A 22,426-nucleotide genomic window follows, 5' to 3' on the forward strand; every position below is an offset into this window, starting at 1 on the left:
GTCTGGGAGTGCATGAGGATGACTGAGCCAGAATATCTGGACTGGTATACATCCCACCTGTGCTATTCAGTGGCCATAAAAGTACTTGTGTGTTTTGAGTGTGTTTGTGGATGCTGGAGGATGTACAGAGGAGGATGTATGCATGACAGGTACCCAGTGTGATACAGCAGATGTGACAAGAGCCAGGGGGTGAGCACAGATACAAGATTAGCACTACCGGGGATAAAGAACTGCTGACCTGCGGCTTGTGTGAAATAATGGAGTATTTCCCTGTGTACGTTGCCCTCCTGTTGAAGCAGTACGTGTTTTCTGAACAGAGAGCATTGCATCAGGTGTCAGGGTCAATAGAAATGGTTCTATTTATTTTTTTAATGAGGTGACAGGAGGAGAAAACACGGAGGTACTATGTTGTGTGTGATCTGATCCATGGTGGCATCTGGGAGACGTAGTACCTAGGGGTTTCAGGAAATTGCAGCCCTATGAAGAAGGTTAGAGAGATCCAAAACCCTTCTTGCTGTATTTCTTCCCCTGGATAATGCTGGTCAGGTCTGTTGTGCCCAGGCCTGCTGGGTAGTGGTTTATGCATCAGGTTCATGAGGGTTGAATACTTTATACATTGCATTTCTGTAGAAGTTTCCAAATTACTGGTAGGAAGTCATCCGAGGGCTGCAGTTTTGTTGATTCCTGAGTACTGGTGAAGTAAGGCCAGGGAGGGTGTTCAGATCCCAAGGATACTTGGAGACCTGTACATTGATTTTCCCGTTAGTCTCTTTTATTTCTGACGTAAAACAGCTCAGGCTTAAACCAGACGCATGAGGCCTTTCCTTACAGTCATCCTGCTTTTGGTGTCAAGAGGCTTCATATGATTTGTCATGGGCTCCTGCTCCCATTCTTTGGAATATCTGACAGCCTATGTTTAAGTCTCCTTATCATCTTCTCCTGCACTCTTCCCTTTTAACCCGCCCCCCTCCTTTCTTCCTTTTCTCCCTTGCTTTCCTCTCCCTCATCTCCAGCCACACTAAACCTCACAAGTTCATTTTCACCCTCAATCAATGTGTCTGAAGGCAGAGAACCAGTGGCTTTAACCCTGCAGTCCTTATCCAGGCAGAACTGCCGCAGGGCGTTCGGCCTGCGCAAGGCCTGGAGCAGGCAGCCCCAGTGACACGGTCCTGTACACACACACACCCCGCAATGGGAGCAAGGATCAGTGGAAGGACGACATACATCTAGCCTGCACCTCAGTTGGGACTGGCATTCATCTCTGTCGCTGCGTCTGTCTGTCTGTCTTTCTGTCTCTGCCTGTCTGGTTCTCTTCGCTTCCACGCCCTTTGCTGCTCAGATTTTGGCCGTCAGCTGCCACCAGACACAAACCTTTGCAGTTCCTAGAACCTGCAAGTTCATTTGCCTTCTGGAAAAGGCAGAAAAGATCTCCTTCCCTCTCTCCTTCCCTCTCTCTCTTTCCCAAATGCCATCTGGGTAGCAGAGGCCTCCAAATTATGTAGCAAAGGGCTGGAGAAGCACAGCGGCTTCTTTTGACATCCGTGTTGTCATACCCTTACTGCTGCCATCCTAGAAGTTGTATGTAGTCCTGAGCTATCCCTGTGTGCGTGTATATGTATGTATATATGACCTGTTTTCTTTTGGGGAAAACTACTGATAAAATGGATTGGGGGTGGGAGGGATTAGGTTTGTCTTTTTTAATGTCTGGTGGTGTTCTTTATCACTAGAGTAATGCAGGTAACACACCACTGTGGCCCCAGCTTCTCTGTGTAGGAAGCCAGGTTGAAGCATGGTTGTGAGCTGTAGCAGTGGCAAATGCTGGTGCACAATGCTTTGTTTTGCCTCTGGTGAGCATCAGGAAAGGTGCCCTCAGCTCTTCCTAAATTAGACTTACATCAATTAAAATTTGACCACCTTCCATGTCTAGCCAACAATTCCAGTGCATGTTTTTCACCCTGTGTTGGTGAGAAAGAAGCATGGTGAGACTGTCTGACCACAACCATGTTTGAACAAGGTTATTTTGTTTTTAATTTATGTATTTTTGTCATGAACATGGGGCCTTTTTTTTTTTCCTTTGGTTTAAAAAATGTTGGTATTCTGAGTGCATTTCCAGAGTTTATAATATGATTTGCCCCTTCAAAAGACTGCTTTTGGTAACTGCATAAATTCTGTTTAAAAAAAAAATATATGAAATATGGGCAAAAAGATAAAAATGTGAGTTTTTTGCAGAAAAGGGAGTAATGAATGCCAATGGCTCCTTCCTCAGTTTACCTGAGTATTCAAGCTGTTACTAGTGACTACCAATCTTAGCAATGCACAAGAATAAAGCATGTAGTTCCCACTTTGAAAGACTCTCCTTACGACCCAGTTTTGAGGGAATACCTTGATACTGTGATTTCCACAAAACTTCTAGTTATACTTGCTTTAAACATTATTCCAGGTAGATGGAATAATCAGGACATATTTTAATGCTGCTTATAAGAGCAGCATAAAATTAAGTTTGCCTTGCTGTGTAAATATAACCACACACAAGCTAGTTAATTAAAATATGAGAAACAGAAGATACAGAACATAGGAGGACAAATCCTTGTAACCTAAATGTAAAAGCAGTAAAAGGAAAGTTAGATAGCCCTATAGTTGTAAGGCCTGATGCACAATCCTGTCTGGAATCTTTCTGAGTAAAAATGTTCAGAGCTCACTTTAAAATGGTGGGGCACCATGTCTCATTGGCTGTACTGGGGACTGGGTCATGCTTTTAATTACTGCAGGCTTTCACATACTCAAAACATTTGTGGGTTTTAAAGCTTTTAGGGAAGGAGTCCTGATTTCATATTTGACTGCAAGTTAGTGTTACAATAGCAATAATAGCTAATGGTGGAACACAAAGTACTAGAGGCCTTGTCCTCTGTTGGCTCGATGGTGACATAAGTGTGTGGCACATGTATTTAAGTATAAAGAGCTCTTTAAAAAGCTATATCCAGATTTTCTGACCAATATTTATCTTTTGTTGTAATTTTTCTATCACATCACTTTAAAAAAAAAAATTCTACATTATTCTGGTATCAACATTTGCAATATGATATGCTTATATTTCATTTTCCTTTTAATGCCAATATGTTCTTCTACAAAGCTAGTTAAAATGTTCAAAAGAAAAAAATAGTAAATAACATTAGAACTACCCCAAACTCGTTATATTTTCCATTGTTTTGCTAGCCAGGATAAATCATTCCTTTTGCGTAGAAGTTTCTTTTAACTTTGACTGAACTCTCATAGAGATTGTATCTTTCTATGAAACCACAGAAAATCTCTGACTCCTTAGATCCTCTCTTAGTATACTCATGTTATAAGCACCATAAGCTAGATGTTCAAAAAGGTGCTTGGCTGAGTTCAGACCCAGCTAGTTTTCTCATCTAAGGCAATTTCTTGAAGCAGTGAAAGATGCTTTCTGGCATTTTATTCTCCTTCTTCTAACACCTACTTTGCTTAGAACACCCAAGGAATTTTTCAGCATTGCTGATCTGCATATACAGATTGCAGTACTAAAGGCTGCACAATCCCCTGTATTTTACTCATTCAGTTTTGCTGTAAAAGCTTCTGGTTTTCATCCAATTTACAAGAGCTTTTAACATCAGTTCTCCAAGACCTCATTGCGTGCACTATCTCTTACTATTATGCATAGCTAGAGATCTGCTAACTGGTTCCAGATTGCACTGCCAGTTGCAATGAAAGCAGCAAAGGTGATGGGAGAAGGAAAAAAAAAAAAAAAAGCACTTTATGTGTTTTCTTCTTTAACTTTCTCTTCTCCCTCATCTTTTACCCAGCTACTTTCCCCAGATTTAGGTAAAATGTTGGGTAGCAGAGATCATGTTTCCCGTTCTCAGGAGCACTGGGATCAGTTTTCATTAAGGCAGTAAGTAGTTCCCCTCTGCCTACAGTATCAGTGATTTTCCCTGTTTTTCTTCAGCCAAGATACGATCAGTCCAGAGGAGAGGCTGTTGCCCCTTGTGAGGGTTTTTGTGCCAGGCACGCGGCAGCAGTTCAGCATGGTGATGGGTACCATTCTGCACACCCAAATGCCCAGATCAACAGGAATTTTTGAGGTTCCCATTATATAAAGCTGTCACTGTGCTTTTTGGCTGGTAGGCAGGAGAATGTGACCTCCCAGCCAGATTTGTAATCGAAGGTAAACATACCTAAACTAGTTTTACTCTTTCTAATGTAGACAACATAACACTCTTTTAGCTCCAACACCCCTCCATGCATGCTCATATGTACCAACCAGACAAACATAAGGGTGATGTTGTTTTTTTATTTCTCACTAGACAACTGTTTTTAAAATAGCTGTGCTCTTACCTTCCCTCACTGGTCTGTTCTTCATGGGGACTGTCTGGCACAACATGCCAACAAAATGACTTCTGCTTTATATATCTTCCTAGACATCTGCTAAATGGGACCCATTCCCAGCTGCATCCAGATGACCTAGCTGTTTATGCTGGGTTGCTGCTTATGGTCAGCAGACTGATAGCCAAAAATGTGTGTCTGGCTCTAATTACTAGTAAAACTGACCATGTCGCAGAGCAGTGGGACATCCCAGCTGGTCCCATCCCAGTCTTTTGTCTCAAAATCCATTTTTAAACTGGGAGATGCCAGTCATCGGTGCTATCTGCTGAGCCTTGTCTGAGTGACTAGGAGAAAATCTGCTTCACCCAAAGCCAGTTCAAGTGTCTTCTTTTCCTAAGCTGAACAGACATGAAGGCAAAGATGCCTCAGCAGTAAAGGAGCACTTGTTAATACAAAGACACTGAAACAAATTGATATTTGGAGCTAGGGATTTTGAGTCTCATCAGTTTGCTCAGACTTGAACATAGTAAATCACATACAGTGAGCATTGCATTTCATCCAAACCATCCCTACTATTTTTTTTTTAACTGACAAATTCATAAAATCAATAATCATCTATTCTTGGAAAGAGGTGCAGAACAAAAAATGTTTCTCGGTAGTTTTGTAACAGCTAGCTGCAATCTCCATATGACCACCTCTAAAATGCTCTGATAATGCCTGTGATTGGCATTTCCTATCCCAGAATGGTTCACAGGCTCTATTGTATCACACATTAACATACAGAGATCCAGTATGCCTCTGGAAACCACATTTCTAGGAAATTGCATGTTCTGCATCAACATTAAATAACTTTCTATTTGAAAAGGCAATGAAAAGGCACAGCCTGTGAATTAAATACTAACTGCTACAAATCTCGAATGAAAATGGTCCATAACAAACTCTCTCTTTGGGCTGCTGGTGTTTCTTTGGGCTGCTGGTGTCTCTGGCTAGCATCCCTTGAGCAGAGATTCGTTACTAAGAAGTAACGGGGGCTGCCCTTTCACCTGTATCCACTGCCTCTTGCAATGCACAGTCCTGTTGCATTTGAACAAAGGTGGATTGGGTTTTCTCCTGGTGTCAATGGGATGTGCAGTTTCTTTCAGCACATTCATCAGAGCATAACTTGGTCATTCATCTTCACCCTGCCCAAGAACCTTTGGGCTTGCCAAAGGAAGGATCCTGGCAACAATGCAGAGTCTTGGAGCTGGTAGACTGTCTGCCTTCCTCTTCAGGAAAACCTACTCATGATCTAGTCTGCATCTGTCTCCATTAGTGCACGGAAGAGTTACCATATGAAGGAACTGGAGATTTTGCTGCAAACCACAGGTCTGCTTCTGGCCTTAACACCATCAGTGTAATTCTCCATCAGTTGCACAGGAGTTGTAAAGATGCAGCCGACTGGGTTCATGCGTTCCTGCCAAGCACACCTCAGTAAACCAACCCTTCATACTGAGCTTCCAGCAAACCTTTTCACAGATGGAGACCACGAAGGTCTCTTCCTTTCTGCTATATGCAGTTGAGGCTGCTCAGAGAAGCCCCCGTGACACCATTATGCAGAAGGCATCAAGTTTCAATCTGTTCTTCATCATTTCTTCTTCCTAATCCTCTTCCCACACCATGCAATCCTATCAGCTAATAAATAAATAATTAACAAATAGTTGTAGAAGAAGTGGCTGAAATGCTGAGTGCACTGAAGACAAGCACAGCTGTGACAGAAGATGGACATGCTTTTAGGAATTTGCTTAATTCATCAGATCATCATCCCCCAAGGAATATGAAGTCCGTAGATGATACGCATGTTTTCAATGCTGTGGAGTATCGCAAGGTGTTGGAGACAAGGAAAGCTCCTCAGCAAATTCATCTCAGAGAAGAACTCTGCTGCTATTACCCTTTCCAAGGCAAGGCGTATGAAGAATGGAAAAAGCCACATCTTTTACAGTACACAACAGCATCTCTTTAAAGTAGCTAAGACTGGTACGAATGCTTTGAACAGTCTTTTCTTTTTCAGTTCAAGATCAAAATCAGTGGCATGGTCTTACAAGACCCTTAGCAGACAAGCCATGTCAGAAAGTCCTCTCTCTACTTGCAGCCCTCTAGAGCAGCAGTGCTTTCACAGCACTGCTACAAAGAAGAAGATGAGGTGATGGATTTATCTGGGTGTTTGGGATGGGAGAACCTGGAGATTAAAATGAACTGTCCTTAGGAATGAGTCAAAACCAGAACCAGGCTGTGCTCCGTGTGGAATACCAGCCTCAGATTTTCCTTCCTCTCTCCCAGACAATGAAAAAGAAAAAGAAAGAGAAAAAGGATCAATGTAAGAGAGAACATAAATCTTCCTAAAGAGGTGCAGGAAAAGAAGACTGTCCTTTCCATCAGAGTGATGAATTTGGTGTTTAAAAGCCATATTAATTTTGCCATAGGAAAGATAGTGAGACCCGCTGGACTACTTAGAAACAGCAATGAGGAAACCATTGGCATTGATGGTAAAGGAGCAGAGGAAAGCTGGAGACCTGTGAACTCCATGTTTTCACACTCGCACTGTCTCCGTCTTGCTCAGTGGTCTGGTCTGCTCCCAAGGTCATCCCCCTCAGTCTGCTCTGGGCTGGGACAGCCTCACTGCCTTCCATGGAAACCCTCGTCCTGTGAATCAAGGATGGGGTAAATGCAAAGAATGGGAAAAGTCCACTCTGTCAAACATGGCTCCTGGCCATGGTGTTCAGATCAGCAAAACCTCTCCTCAGCTGATATTCATACTGGAAAAATTTTAAAATCACGCCACCTTTAAAGTGAAAAGTAAAAAGTCCTTCACACAGCTGGCCTTTCAACATTTATTTTCATGGCTCACTATCTTCGGAGCCTTCATTATCTGTATGTTCTAGGCCTTTCTTTGATTACCCGTCCCATAAAATGCAAATAACAATACACAGGCAAGCCGCACCTGCCTCTCCGAGTCAGACCAGTCCTTGTGCCTGGAGATGAGCACTGCATCTCTGACAGTGTTTAATATCTACTTGTTTCTCAGGAACAACCCCCTAGGCCTAATTACCATAAGACTTGAACTCATCATTTACCCAGAGCTAATGAGAAGGATTATTAAAACATCCTGAAAATTAAGAATAATTTGCATAGACATACTTTACCAATTGTTCTGCTTTTCCTCTGAAAGTCATGAAAAAAATAGAGCTTTCAGCTGTATAAAAAGGGACTCTTTCATTAATGGTCCAGTAATTGTCAATCTAAGGTAATTTGCATAACCGAATTAATGCAATTGACTTCCCTTATATTTACCTTAAGCACTTGAAACCATAAGATTACTATCTCACAATTTCATGGATATATATATGAAATTAATTAATAAGCTATTCAAATTGGTATGATTTGCATATTTGAAGCTAATTAGAAAAGCAAGCTCTAGAATTTCAAAATCTTAGAATACATAGGAAATGAAGGAAAAAAAAGAACACGCACAATAGCTGCAAGACTCGCTTGCTGTAAAAGTTACCTTGAACTTATTAACTATTTTTGGAATAGGCTTTTGTTCACTTGGAGATGCTAATGTCTTCTCCAAGATCTGAGGTTTTTGTGGAAACTATAATATATAGTTGTATTTGCATGAACTAGCCCTGAATGAGTATTGACCCACATGGTTTAGTGCCAGCAGAAATGTAATGATAACCTTCATTGCAGGTGTCATCTTTTTGCTAATTCCCCACATTGTACCAAAGAAAAATTTAATCCCCTAGTGCAAGAGATCTTAGTCTCTTCTGCAGAGATGTCTGAAGCCCGTTACTTTGCTTTTCCCAGGGAAATCAGCAAGGTGTTCACCATTTGCCCCAGTAAAGGCAGTGTCATACACTATGATTCCCTGTTTTCCTGTAAGATGGTGCGCTTTTCCAATAGATGCTAAAACCAAACTTCAACTTATGGAAATTATCCAAAAACCCTCTGTTGCTTCACCCAAATTAGAGCTATGAGGAGGCTTGATTTTTTTTCTTTGTTTCACAAAATCTCCTTGTAATTCTAATATGCTTTTCTGTTTTAAAATAGAATACAAATGAAAAATTACAAGATTTCCAGTAAAAGAACATTCCAGCAGAAATAGATGGGGAAAATCAAAACATTTGTTTCAGTAAAGTAAAAACAGTTCAGTCCAGGATTGATTATTTTCATAGTTATATAACATTTATAATTGAAATGAAAACTCAAATTGAAATGTGCGAGGATAAAATGTGAGATTGCAGTCTTACCAACATTTCTGAAATGTGTTTTTTTTTTCAAAGTTGACATGTTTCTACAGAACATTTCACTTTCAGCATCAGCATTTTTCTAACAGAAAATATTTTTGTAGCAAAGAAAATAATTCTGTCTAGTTTTATTCAAAATATTCCCAGAAATTCTCAAGAAATGCACACTTAATGGAAGAATGCAGCATTTGAACAGCTTGCCTGGCTTTTTTTTTTCCAGCTAATAATTTGGTTTCACTGTAAGGTTGTGGGAACTGAGAATTATGCCATCTGCAATCCAATAGTATTCCTTGTCAGAGAAATACCAGATACATTTCTGCCTGGCCTTATAATAACTTCACAGACTTTGGTGGCAGGTAGATTATCTCTAGAGTGTTTGTTAATAAAACCACACACAGCAGTGGCAGACAGATGACTCTGGGGGGGGTTGTGGTAACTCCACGGTGTACTGCCAGCAGCCAGCTTGTTTTGAAACCCTAACTTTTTCTCTCTCTCCACAAAGACTTGTGTTACTCAGCCTCCTGAGGTCCTTCAGCCTTTTGACACTACAAACACAAGACAAAGTCTAGTGGCTTGTCTTTAATCACATCTCTGTGGCACTGATAAATTCTAAATCTCTCTTTCTCCTGTAGCCTAGTAAAGTCTTGTTCTCCTTGAAGCTCATGGCCTTGCAGATCCTGTCTCTGCTTGTAAGTGACCCACATGAGTCAAATAAAAATCCCCAGAATAGCAGTGCTGTTGGCTTGCAGTTGCCCTATTTGTGGCCTCTACACCCAGTCAAGATAAAAGTAGCCAACCATCTGAAACAATCCTTCAGTTCTTTCTCACTCCCTGTAGCAACAAAATCAAAGCGCCGTTGCCCACCAGCTATTCCTAATGAAACTGCTTTTAATTCCCCTCAAAATCTTATCCATGTTTGTATGATGTGGTCATCTTCACCTCGTGTCCAAGAATGTCACAGCTGCAGTATGGCTATGGTAGGCAGCAGTCTTGGAGGACTTCAAGATACAAAGAACTCGAGTGTGAAAAGACTGATATCCTAGAATGGCAAATGAGTTACACAGCACTGCAGCCTGCTCACATGAACTCTACAATGCAGATTCTCAGAGGCATCCTTCCTGCAATACGTAGAAAAAAACAAGAGGTTATCACCTATCACCCCCTTCCTCATTGAAGAACCAATGGACAAGCTTCCAACAGATACAGCATCTTCATGGGTAACTTTTCATTCTTCAATCATCAACACCAATCAAGGAAACAGGAGACAACTGTCACCAACAGCCAACTACTGCAAGTGGTCTCTTAGGAGCTTCATCCACAAGCTATGGTTTCCTCAATGGAGAAATCCCATTAGCAATTGTTGGTCACAAAAGGCAACGTAAGCATCTCACCAACTTGTTTTCTTGAGGCATATGAAGATGCTCTATCATATCATCGTGCTAAAGTCTTAAACAGATTTCCTCTCATCTCTTCAGATCTAAGGCTACCAGGCAACATCAGGATGTGGCCATTATAGCACTGTGTTGACTGAGACAACTGTGGCAAACAAAGCAATAGTGACTGCATTCGAGTTGCTTATAGGTTCCCTAGATCAAGCCAGGCCTAACGTTGGATTCTGCCTTGCAGGGGATTACAAAAATTACAAAAAAGGGGATTCCTTCCCACACATAGAATGAGTCTTACTAGAAAGTAGGAAGTTTTACTCCTCAAAGCTGGGGGAATATTCATCATGGACTTCGTAGCACAGACTGCGACTGTGCTCAATAGATTCAGTGTGTCCTATGGTGTAAAAAATCAATACCATCAACAGTGCTGGTAACAGGAATGCCACCTGCCTGTCATCCCAATGATAGTCAGGCTCCTACAAGTACTGAAACATACTTACTGAGCATTTAAGGAGCCTCCTTGGATTTATTAATTACCAACCTTGTGCAGCTTCCCTTTTTCTAGGTGCTGTTTCTCTGAAAAGACCTGTATTTGTCAGCAAACCAGCCAAAAAAAAAAAAAAAAAAAAAAAAAAACAGGGAGCTCAAACCTCTCAAATTGGTCCTCCATCTCTAGTGTTCCACAGGGACAAGGAGGGATTTATGCCTCTTCTCAGGATTTTTCTACTGAAAATTTCATTTGAATTTATTAACTCACCTTATTATTATCTTCCAAATCGTGATCTATCCAGAAGATATTCTAAGTCATGGCTATTTCAAGGGAATTCAAAAACACCACGATGGTACAATCTTTGGTCTTTTTGCTTATGCTTTGGCTTCTGCCTTTATGGCTCTGAATGGCCAAGTTACCCCTTCTCAAAAATTTTCAGAATTTCAAAATGGATTACAGAACAGCATTTTGTAGTACAATATTGACTGTTATACATCACCCTTAAACCATTGGATCTCCTGAAGTGTAAATGTTATCCTCTCCTATTTTTCAAAACATTTGTGTTATATTCAGCACCTGGAAAGCCCCTAAACACAGCAGTCCTCTTACCTCTGTTAAGCGATATTTCCTTGACTTGTGGCATGATCAGATATGACTCATATGTGAGTCAGTGTAGATATCCAGGAGACTGATGCTCCCTGTACCCAGTTGGAGGTGGTATGTTCTTTGGGAGTAGCCACCAGTAAGACTCACTCCCACCTACCCAGGTGGAGCACTCTTTATTGGTTAACCAGAGAGCAAGACTGGCGGGAAGACAGAACAGTTACCTTATTCTGAGCTGTGTCCTCTGAGGTTTTAAGTATCTGTCTCTTGAATAAGCATGTCTTCTTTCCTGGAAACCTCCTTACCTGGGATCCTGAATTCATGATAGGCATAAGCTGTACCTTTCATTTTTGTGCCTGCAGGAGCTTTAATGATGTGAACAGGTGAGCAGCAGCTCACGCAATGTGTCCGTGTGTTCTCTGACACACACTGAGCATAGTTAAAATGAGGTACATGTGGGCAACAATAATCTGAGGAGCTTTCCAGACATGCTTCAGGGATCCCTCAGTCACTGTCCTACTCAATCTTTACTTTGGCTTCTAGTACCTGCTTCTCTGTTTCTTGACCTCTTCTGCTCCTTAATGTCTGTTACCTTTTTAAATATGGTAACATAAAGAATTTAAAAAAAAAAAAAAAAAAAACAGAAGCATCGTTCCTCAGATATTTCTCCTCTTACCCATCTTAACCTGTAGGTCCCCTTCTATATCAGTCTTACCATGTCCCTGGATGTGTTTGTGACATATACTTCAGGTCCCTTTCCTCTATGATAGAAATTGCTCAGAGCATCATCTCTTGGCTGATCTCACTGTTATTGTTGTTGCCTTTTCTTAATTCAGTTTTGTGCATGCTACTTGTGCCCCAAATGACAAGAACAGGGTAGAATAGGTGAATTTCCTTGGCAGATTGAACCACATGCAGAGGAAGAGGTGATTGCAAGTAAAACAGTACAGCCAAAGCCACCTTCTGTTAAGTGGTATTGCTTCTATAAAGCCTCCTTCAAATATAATAAACAGATGAGGATTTGCTTCTGTACATTGTTCTGAGATTTGTAAAAATGAAATCCACTTCAGGTGGGCAATGGACACTGACTTCAAATCCAAGTACCTATCACCATGTCTCTATCCCTGTGAACAAATGTGACCTACTAAGTTCTCAGGTGCCAGGTGCCTGTCCTTGTCCTTAAATTAGCATACCCTCATCATTTGCAATGTTACAAATTCTCAGAAAATCTAGCAATAGCTCTCTGTATTATCATTAGGAATGGCCACACTTTAAAGTCCCAGTAAGAAGTTCCCAGATAACTGTGCTCAGGTCTGAATGGTGACTCTTTGGCACTCATGGAAAATGGAAGGACTTGGCTCCTCTTTCAGACTACTGTGGACATCAGAAAATGTATTCAGCAACCCACAACTGGGGATTGATTCCCCTTGCCCCCATGTACTCATGCACAAAATACTGTATGAGCACAAGCACATTGAGAACCTCTGCCCATTTTGCTTGACTTTGTACAGCTATCACCTGCCAACATTAGCAGAAACTTTCCTGCACTGCTTTTGAGCCTTTATTGTAGGTAGTGATATAACATGCTACATATCTGACCCCATCTTGAAATATAGGCCAGTTAATTAAGGGAATAAGAGTGGAGTAAGTCAACCTCTACTTCCCTTTCTTAGTAGTGCCAAAGATTAACAGTGGTTCCTAGTTTTTCAACATGTTGCCAACTGCTCCAAGTTGAGCATCTCATATCAACAGTGTCATCTTAGCTCATTACACAGACATATTGTTTTATACAGATTTTTTTTACTGTTACATTACTATTATCCTCCCTTTCTGATGAAATACTGCGAATATCAAAGTGACAATTAAGGTATAGTATTCCACAGTAACTTACAAGGCTTCTTCAAACAATCGGTCACAGATGCACCGACACTGTCAGCCAGGAAAGATCCTGAATCCTGAAACGTGCTGAAAAATGTTTGACTTCCTTCAGTCAGCTTGAAGGAGCTTTGTACCTTGTACCAGGAAAGCAGAAACCAGCAGAATAAGGATCCTCCTTTGTTAGAAAAGATGATTGGCAAAACTCATAGAAAAAGGAAGGGAGATGGGGCAGAGAAACACACTGGTGGAAAGGAGAGGTTTGCCCAGCAACACAAAATCAAAATCTGTAAGAAACATGCCTATGGACACTGCTCCTTTACTTGGTATTCAAGCCAACACTTGCCTGAAAGTTTCTTCTGAAAAGAAAACGTAAGAGCAAACACATGAAAGAGGAGGATAAAAGCAGTGGAAGCTGACACTACCAACCAATGAGTTAATCCAAACAAATATTGCATGGTTAGGAATAGCTTGGGTTTTTAGCTGGTCTCATTTGCCTATATCACCAAATAGGCTAGCCATCCAACATACAGTTTTATTTAGGTAGTACAGTGCCAGCTTAGTTAGTACAGTGTCCTTGGAGAGCAGAAGCACACTGCAGGAGTCCTTCATGGCACTAGAAGTGATTTTTGCCATTGGCAGAAGTACATCAGTTTCAGCTTTGGTAGCATAGTCACAAGTAATGTCAGACCAGTTTGGCATATGACTGAGGTTTAAGCCTGAAGGATTACACTACCATTGAACTGAAGGACTCCTGATGACATTGCCTTTATTTAATTTTCAATTCTGCTTTTTAAACTTAAAGGTATTTGCTGCCTTGGGTGTTTTTAAGAATTGCTTTCAGTAGTGGAAGTGGCCCCCAGAAGTTGATCAGGGAGTGTCAGGCAGAGTGTTTGCAGCAACTAGACCCTTTCAGGGATGACTGGGGCTCTGTTCAGCTCCGCTTGGCCTCAAAGGATGCATCCGATGGGTCCCTGGAGCTTTGGTGTGAGGTGGGTGAAGGTAGAGCACGCTAACCAGCTTTACCAACACACTTTCCACAGCCGGTGGTGGGTATTGAAGGGTTGCCAAGAGCTGATTACACTGTCCCAGCCCATTTTCTTAGTAACAACAACGTAATCACCCAGAACTATGTGTAGAGGAATAGGGGTATATAAATAGAAAGTGTTGCTTTAGTACCAGGATATTATGGGTTTACAGATCAGATTGATGCACTAGAAGCTGGCTGCTCCCTATGCAGGCATTGCCTGGATCTGAGCTGAGGAGCTAAATCAACCCCTGTACTGAACTTGGTAGTAGTGATACAAGAAACATTTTAATAGTATAAGTGCCTCCACTGCCTGGATTCCAGGATGTCTAGCACTCAGAAGATACTGGGTCAAATTCATGTGTGGTATTAGTGGATACAGCTCACGTCACTGAATTCAGTGGGAGTTGTACCTACTAATGCCATGGCCAGCTTTGATCCTGGGCATCCCAGGGAAATGAGCCCAGCCTCTTGTGCATTTCTTTCACACTCCCTTTTGCCCTCTTCTGCCATTTTGTTGCTCCTGTGTTAGCCAAGACCTAGTTTACTAGGGCTCTTGATTGGAGACTTATTACAGCTTATTTCTGTCTGCCTTTCTTTAAAGCCAGCTGAACATACCCAATGCTCTTCCTCTATGGTAAGACCAAAAATACAGACCACCCTCCCAGCTTCTGTGACACTCTTTCTAACACACTCCTTTATTCTCTTCCCCCGATCACGAGTTCTCTCTCCAAGCCCAGCCTAGTTATTTGTGCATGAAGCTGCCATGTTGTGTATTGGTGTTTGAGTCTGGTGTTCACATGAGCTGTGAATATGCTGCACATGTGTACTTCTTGTGCATCCTGAGCTTTCCTTTGGTCAAGTTAACTGTCGTTCTGCCTTCTAATGAATCACCAAGAGAGAACCAGACCTGGTAAGATTTCTTGTTAGCAACACACTACATCACGACCAACGTGATGCTGAATGAGTTTGCAATGCGATTTCACATCCAAGCTTACAGACTAGAAAGGACTGAAACTCCAAAGCTCCTTTTCAATGAGATGTTGTCAATGTAACATTTGAGTTCATACTTTGCACAAATAAGAATAAGCTGTGCAATGGCACACACAAATTATGCTGCTTTGGTGTACAAGGCTGTTCCTAAGCTACACCAACAGCACTGCAGTAACTCCATTCTCTGATTGCCACCTTGGAGAACTTCCCTCCTCTGGCAAAGATGTGCCTTCAAAAAGCTGGATGGAAGTCAGGAGAAAGTAAGCTACGGGGACAGTGGTTAATGTGTAGCCACCTAGTTTGAAAATGACTGTAATCTCCTGAGGCATCGCTGAATATTTTTGACTAAGAGTTTTGATGCCAGCGAGTTGCAGAGAGATGTGTCAGGGAGGAATTTGCTTCACTTTGTCCACTGTGTAGACTTTGTCTATCACAGGACATTTGGAGGGCATGGGAAGTTTTCTGTGTACATCTCCTGCCTCCTCTCAGCAAGGAAAGACAAAGCAATACTAAAACATCTGTCCAGACTCATGTCCCAACTGTCTGCCATCCGAAGGGTCAAGCCCACGAGGAGAAGCAGCAGGTAGAATAAGAAAAAACTTCTTTTTTTTGTCACAACCATAGCAGTAGTGACGCCCACACAATTTTTAAATTTCAACCTCAATTCTCTTTTAGGTAGTATTGGAATTTAGCTCCTTAGGGAAAGTCAAAAGGTGGCCATAAAACTTCTGTAGGCTTGGGAAAGACCTTACAGCCAGCCCTCTAGGACTGTAGTTCTGAGGATATTAATTGCCAAGAGTTTTGATTTCTTGGTAGCTACATTCCCTCCTTTACCTCAGAACCATTCCTTCCAGTTCACTGAAGCCTCCAGACTGTTGTCCAAGTCAGAAAAATAAGAATGATGTGAGATTTAGGGAACACTCAGGCTTTTCTGTGACACAGCCTGTTCCCCTAATCTTTTTCGCCCCGCTACTGCGTGGGCAGCTAGCGTCAGCCTTTGCTGCAGACTGGAGGAAGCTACCCAAAATATCCACTGGTGATTCACATGGATAGACAGACAAACTGCAGCTGTAGTGCAGTCCTGAAGTATTACAGGCACACACATCAGCAGACAGGCCTGAGATGCAGCCAGGGCAGATGGAGCCGAACACAAACCTGCATGTCCCAGGTGGGAAATGGGAGCACGCTTACAGCACAGGTACACATCCTCATCTGCACAGCTGGAGTTTTAATTCCAGAAATGTACATCCGGGCAGTTTCTGTGCCTCAGATTTTATCAGAAATGCAGAGGCAGATGCAGCTTTTGCTGCCCCATGGCAGGAAATCCCAAGGGTCTGTTCTCTCTTGGTTTACACAGTGGTGAGTAGTTAACAGCAGGGGGTGATCTGCACTGTTTCTTCCTCCGAAACATTGCTCTTTTGGTGTTTAGACTCCAACTCTGGTCTTTGCAGCCTGGGTGGGGACAGAAGGAGGTCTCTGGGCACTCCGTTGCTCCACAGGCAGGTCAAGTGGCAGGGTGACAGTGTTATCTCCCCACAAGACAGAAGGTTACATTCCCACAGTGCTCCTAGCGGAAACCCCCAGCTCCACAGGCTTTGCACAGCATTTTAGGGGGTTAGTGAACTGGGAAGCATCGCATTTTCTTTGCCTTGCCTCCCCTCAAGCTAGACAGTGAGTCCTCTGCAGAGGCCCAGGTACACGGGCTGGCAGCTCAGCGTTCGGGAGGAGACTGCCTTCACACGTGTGCAGTCTGAGGAATGTCAGGGCCGGCTGCAAGCCCAAGGGAAAATGCATAGGGACAAAGCAGATGCTGTGAGGAAAAAATAAAAATAAAAAAAAGAAAAAAAAACAAGCCAGAAAAAAAAGAGTATTTAAAAATACCACACACTTGAACAGTAGCAGTGAAGCCAAAAGAAAACGTTTGTGTTTTTTCTTTAGAAAAAAAAAAAAAAAAAAAAAAAAGGCAGTGCACAGACTGTGGGAAGTACAAAGGGGTCATGAGAAAAGCGAAAGGCCCAGAAGCAGAGCAGCGGGAGCTGGTGACCACAGCTCAGCCCCCAGCGGCACGCCCGCGGTGGCACAGGGACAGCAGGGCTGCGGGGCCAGGGGCAGCACATGGCTGGCCCTGGTGGGGTTTCGCACCCCGCAGCAGGCCTGGGACCTGCTACTGCTTCCCAGCAGAGCAAGCAGCACGTGGCTGGTGCCCACAGCAGGTTCAGCAGAGTGGCTGGATCAGGGTCTTGCTGGGGTAAAACATCCAAGGCAGGTACAAAAAGAAAGTGTCTCTCTCCTCCAGTAAAATATCAAGGAGAAACACATCTTTCCCGTGTTAGGGGGAATGTAGAGGAGGGAGCATGATCAACCCCTGATCCTTAGAAGTCCAGGCAAGCTGAAGGGAGAGGCCGATGGCCTTGGTAGCCTTCATAGGTAGCCTCACCACCGTGGGAGAGAAGGCAGGAGAGAGCGGCCTCGGCCATCCCTGGCGTGCTGGGGCAGTGCAAGGCCAGGGAGCATTACCAGGACAAGGAACAGTGCAGTGAGCTCTCGGCGTAGCGTCCTCTGTGGCCCAGGGCCCTTGTTCCTCCCGTGCTGTTGTAACTCCTGCCTCTGTGCCAATGGCTTCCAGAACGCAGAGGAAAACTCTCGCATCTCAATCACCTTCTTCCGACTCTTCCGCGTGATGCGTCTTGTGAAGCTCCTGAGCCGAGGGGAGGGCATCCGGACGCTGCTTTGGACCTTCATCAAGTCCTTCCAGGTATCCCTTCACTTGTTTCGGAGTCGGACATAACCCTTTTGTTTTTTCCCCTCAGTTGCCCCTTGGGGAGGGTTTTCACTGACGTGGCCACTGCCCGAGCTGAAAGGACGCTCATCAGTGCTGCACATGGCACGAGTGAGCCTCAAGTAAATGGGGCTCAGGGTGGATGTGTTTCATCTTTAAAGCATGAGTAATTGCTTGAGACCTTCCTGAACTGCCTTGATAGTTCTGTTCAGCTCAATTACTGTCTGACTGTAACCATTCAATCTTTTTTTTTTTTTTTTCATTTGAGCTGTATTTTATATCTGTTTATTTAAGTGAAATTCACAGCTATGGGGAAGGCAAGGGCCTCAATTAAATTTCCGTTAAGCCTTGTTTTGAGGCTTTCCAGTTGATATTATAGGTGTGCAGCCCCCGTGTTTTCATCGATGAAGAATTTCACCTTTTTGGCCCTAAACCTTTTTGGCCCTAAACCTTTAGCCTTGGTAACAATGACAATTATTAAATTGATGCTGCTTTTGCCCTGGCAGCAGGTGCATTTCAGTGCTAGGTGAAGTACCAGAGTAGATAGCAGAAGGCAAAGGAATCCAGACAAGATGAGAATCATCACCTCTGGAGATGAAACTAACACCAAGAGATAGCTAATTTCTAGAAAAAACTGCTTCTAAACCAGCCACTAACCTGCAGAAAAATGCTAGGCAGAGATGAAGCATGGCATGTTCCTGCATTTTGCAAGTATTTGAACCAGACTCCGTGGGCCAGCACAACCTGGCCGAGAGCTGGGGCAGATCTGGGGGAAGCATCAGGAAAGGATGGCACAGTAATACAAATGGTGATCTAAACATGAGGAAAGATGTAGGGACACACCACTTTACAAAACCATGAAAGAGTGATTTGCACAACTCAGCAATCTTGAAAGAGCTACCACATATCCCTCAGATTCAGGCTTTAAATGGTTGATTGCATTTTTATTGACTCAAATGAGAAAGCAACTGACCAATACTTTAAAACTGGAACCTCACCAGCTATGACACAAGCTGAGACCAGAGCCTGCAGTGCTGTGGATCACCCTGACTTCTGTCTGTCAGCAGGAGCAGCACATGTTTACACCGGGGATCAAATCTGGACCTTTTCTAGTGCAGTTCTCAGGTGTAGCTGTAGCATTGGGCTTGTGCAAATGACTTTCGTTTTGCTCACTCCTTGACTGCCAAAGGATCTGATATGGCGCAGCAGTTTTCTGACACAGCTGCACCATGTGGCCATTTTTCCATTGCTCACACGGTTGCTAACTTTCATGTTATTTGAGCAGCTGCAGTGGGAACCATTTTGTCTGCATGCATAGGAATGAGATTCCCTTGGCACAGCTCAGCATCCCCAATGCAGGGGACAGAGTCACACTTTCCAGTTCCTGCTTCCCCTCCCCGTGCTCCCTGCGCTTCTCCAGCCTCCTTAGCAATAGCTCGCTCTTATCCTGAGCTCATCTTGCCAGGGTTCTTGGCTGGAGAGGATGAGATGGATGGGAAAGGGAGTGCCTGGTACTTCCCTCCAGTGACCTCCAGACCTCTTTGATTGGAGAGTCACTTTTAGGCAGGGTTGAAAGGTGGTGGGAGAAAGTATCAAGGGAGGTATCTTCCACAGCAGGGGGGAATTAAAAATAAAAAATAAAAAAGCACTGCGAGCAAGTGTCTTTTCCCTTTAAAGCCTTTAGCTGTTTATAACATGGTATTCTCTGCTTAAAGCTCCTCCTCTTGCAAATTCTGGGAGGTTGCTTTAGTAGCTAAGAATAGCCCCTGCACAGAGCTCTCAACTCGGCCACTCTCACCATGAAAATCTGGGATCCCTGCAGACTGTGTCTGGCACAAGCTTTTCTCCCATGTCCAGGAAATGTCGTCGTTCACACAGGGCAGCCTCATAAGCAATGGACTCATGCAGGAGTTCAGATCCCATCGTAACTGCCATGTGCTCTGTGCACATAACGCCCTACATGTAGCTTGCAGCACTGGTCAGGGGAGCATGTGGTGGGAAAACACTCGGCAGGGTTTCCGCCGGCAAAGAGCAGGCTGGCAAGTGGGAGGAGTAGGAAGCGAGAGGGGTGCTGAGAGCAAGGCGAGGCCATGGGAATCGAAAGGACAGAATGGTAAAACCAGGGAAAGATGGGGCTGGAGGAGGACACTGACAGGAGAATGGAATGTGGGAGATGGGGAGCTGAAGGAGCCACGGGGAATAAGGAGCTGACATGAGTGGGAAGGTGCATCAATAGGTTGAACAGAAAAACATGGAAAGAAAATGGAGGGCAAGAGGGAAGATGCTCTTCCAAGCCCCGTGTGAAAGACAGAACTGGTAAGGTTATGTCCTTGAGGTCCTGTCTGGACACTACCTTGGGAGCTCTACTGAGGTTCTCTGTGAATTAAGTTCCAACTAGATCATCACAAAATGTATGGAGCCCAGTTCTGAGATAGTGCATCTCCACTGGCATTGTGGGGTAACCATGTAGATTCATCTGACCATATAAAACACAGAGGAATCTGCCTCTGGGTCTTGAGATGATTATTACAGATGCTGTTTAAAGGTTTAAATTATGGCCATTTTGATATTCAGATCTCTTTGAGATGATTTCTGCATGTCTTAGTCAAATCCCCATGGTGGTCAGTGAAAATTGTCAATTTAGACATAAACTGGAAATGTATAAATAACATCATATTTTAAAATAATAATGATGATGTTGTAGGCTTTTTATACTCCATGAAATGCGATGTTCAAAATCCAGACCAGGGGCTGTACTGGCATTCTCAGGATGAATACTTCTGCCCATTGCCTCTGAAGTAAGGTCTGGAAATCTCTGGCCTGAGCACTATATTTCAAAAGCAACAGAGTAGAAAATTCCTTCTCAAAGACCCAAGACAGCGAGGCCCTCAGCTGTCCCCTTGATTCCTGATAGTGGTGGAGGGAACTGATAGCACTCAACACTTTGCTGATTGCACTGGCCTCTCCCTCCTGAGGCAGCTCTGCAAATCAGGGTTCTGCATTTCCTCTTCAACAGCTGATCACAGACACTTAGTGAGTTGCAGACACCATCACAGACACCTAACACTGAGCAGAAGACAAAGCTGATGCTGGTTTAGATACTTAGGATGGCACCAGCCGTTGTAGAAGCCTTGAATTTGGATCTGGGCAGCTGTTGCATTTTCAATTTCACCAGACTGGATCCAGGAAAAACACAGTCAAAGGGCACTGCCATTTGGGACAGAATCATACTAGTTACAATAGTTTTCTCGTCACGGTAAGCAGCTGTGGACGCTGTTTCTACCCTGGCTTTCCTCACTGCCGAGGGCAGGAGCGACCTGAAAGGCAGAGCTACAGCATCGCGAATGGGAGTCTGGCTGGGCTGGTTGGCAGCAGGGTGGTGGCGCGGAGGGCAAGCAAATATGGGCCTGTAGAGGCATCTAGTGGCCACCTGGATGAATTACAGACTCCACGTTTCGGTCAGTCTGCCCAGTTTTCCCAAAGCCAGGAGCAAGAACCCGGCTCCGTAATGCCAGGCTTGGTGGAGACACGGTGCTCTCTTTTTTTCGTTTCTAGGCTCTCCCCTATGTGGCTCTTTTAATAGTGATGCTATTCTTCATCTACGCTGTGATAGGGATGCAGGTAAGTGATACTAAAGGTTCAACTGTGTCTTTCTCCTCCTGTTAGAGTTTTGGGGGGGTGATCCATAATGTCACTGATCAATGTGTGGTTATAAAGGTTTACAAGAACATTTTCTCCGAGCAAGGTAAGAAGGCAGCTACTTGGTTGGAATGCATTGTGTGCCTATGCACTGCCAAAAGGATCACAACACGCTCCAACAAAACCAAAAAAAATCGATCCATTTAATGGCAAAATACAATATGCAAACAATAAAAGGAATGTGCCAGCCCTCCATGCTCACAAAGGAACACCCAGCAGCTCTGGCAAAGGTGAATTAGTGCCTTGCTCATTGGCTTAGAAGAGTTTTTTCAGTGGGCTCGTGGCCATGCTGCAACGAACAAACCTCATTTTTCTCTTGCATCACTTTCACACTGGCCTAACTCCATTGGGTTGTAAAGAGCAGCGTTTGATTTACACCCGTGAAGGTAAATATGGGATCAGAACCAACATACCAACCCTGTGTTTGTGCCAGTTCTTCAGGAAGCTGCATCAATACAATATCCTATTCAGTTTGCAAAATGAACTTGGAACCAGCCCGAGCATTCATCTGTGCAAGGAACTGATGTTGCATACAGACCACTGAAGACAGCATGCGATGCAGGCAGTCTGTGACAGTCCTAGCCTCATTTGCTGTGCTTTTCAAACTAAGCTTCAGTTTCCACTTCTGTGTTAATCAAAGATCTCAGACAAGTCAGCCATCTGGGACGAGAGACCAAACTATAGAAAGACAAGGCATAACTACTTCCAGAGGCCTTTAAACATGACAGGCTTCTTAGTTTCACGATTCAGAAAGAATCTGTAACAAAATTCATCTCACCTCTGTGACCTTATTTTAATTTGTTTCCTGTTATTATAATCACATCTTTTCACAGACTCCATCCACCCTCCCCCAGTCTGAAAAATAAAACTAATCATTTCTTGAACTATCATAGGTTATCTCAATTGCCCCTAGTAATTACAGCTGTCATTTAATCTACTGGGCTCATTCTT

The 22,426-nt window shown here is 43.4% G+C and overlaps 1 protein-coding gene across 4 annotated transcripts in view; it reads left to right on the forward strand.

The window, feature by feature from the left end:
• Positions 1-22,426, forward strand: part of CACNA1C (calcium voltage-gated channel subunit alpha1 C) — a 478,980-nt gene that overhangs the window by 434,143 nt on the left and 22,411 nt on the right. For all 4 annotated transcript variants that reach the window (XM_035550684.1, XM_035550685.1, XM_035550683.1 and 1 more), the window contains 3 exons: positions 14,609-14,641; positions 17,624-17,752; positions 21,332-21,397. In XM_035550684.1, the coding sequence (XP_035406577.1) occupies positions 14,609-14,641; positions 17,624-17,752; positions 21,332-21,397 (228 nt within the window). The remainder of the gene's footprint in view (positions 1-14,608; positions 14,642-17,623; positions 17,753-21,331; positions 21,398-22,426) is intronic.

The sequence above is a fragment of the Cygnus atratus genome, chromosome 1, assembly GCF_013377495.2.
Source record: "Cygnus atratus isolate AKBS03 ecotype Queensland, Australia chromosome 1, CAtr_DNAZoo_HiC_assembly, whole genome shotgun sequence".
In the NCBI taxonomy this organism is placed as follows: Eukaryota; Metazoa; Chordata; class Aves; order Anseriformes; family Anatidae; genus Cygnus; species Cygnus atratus.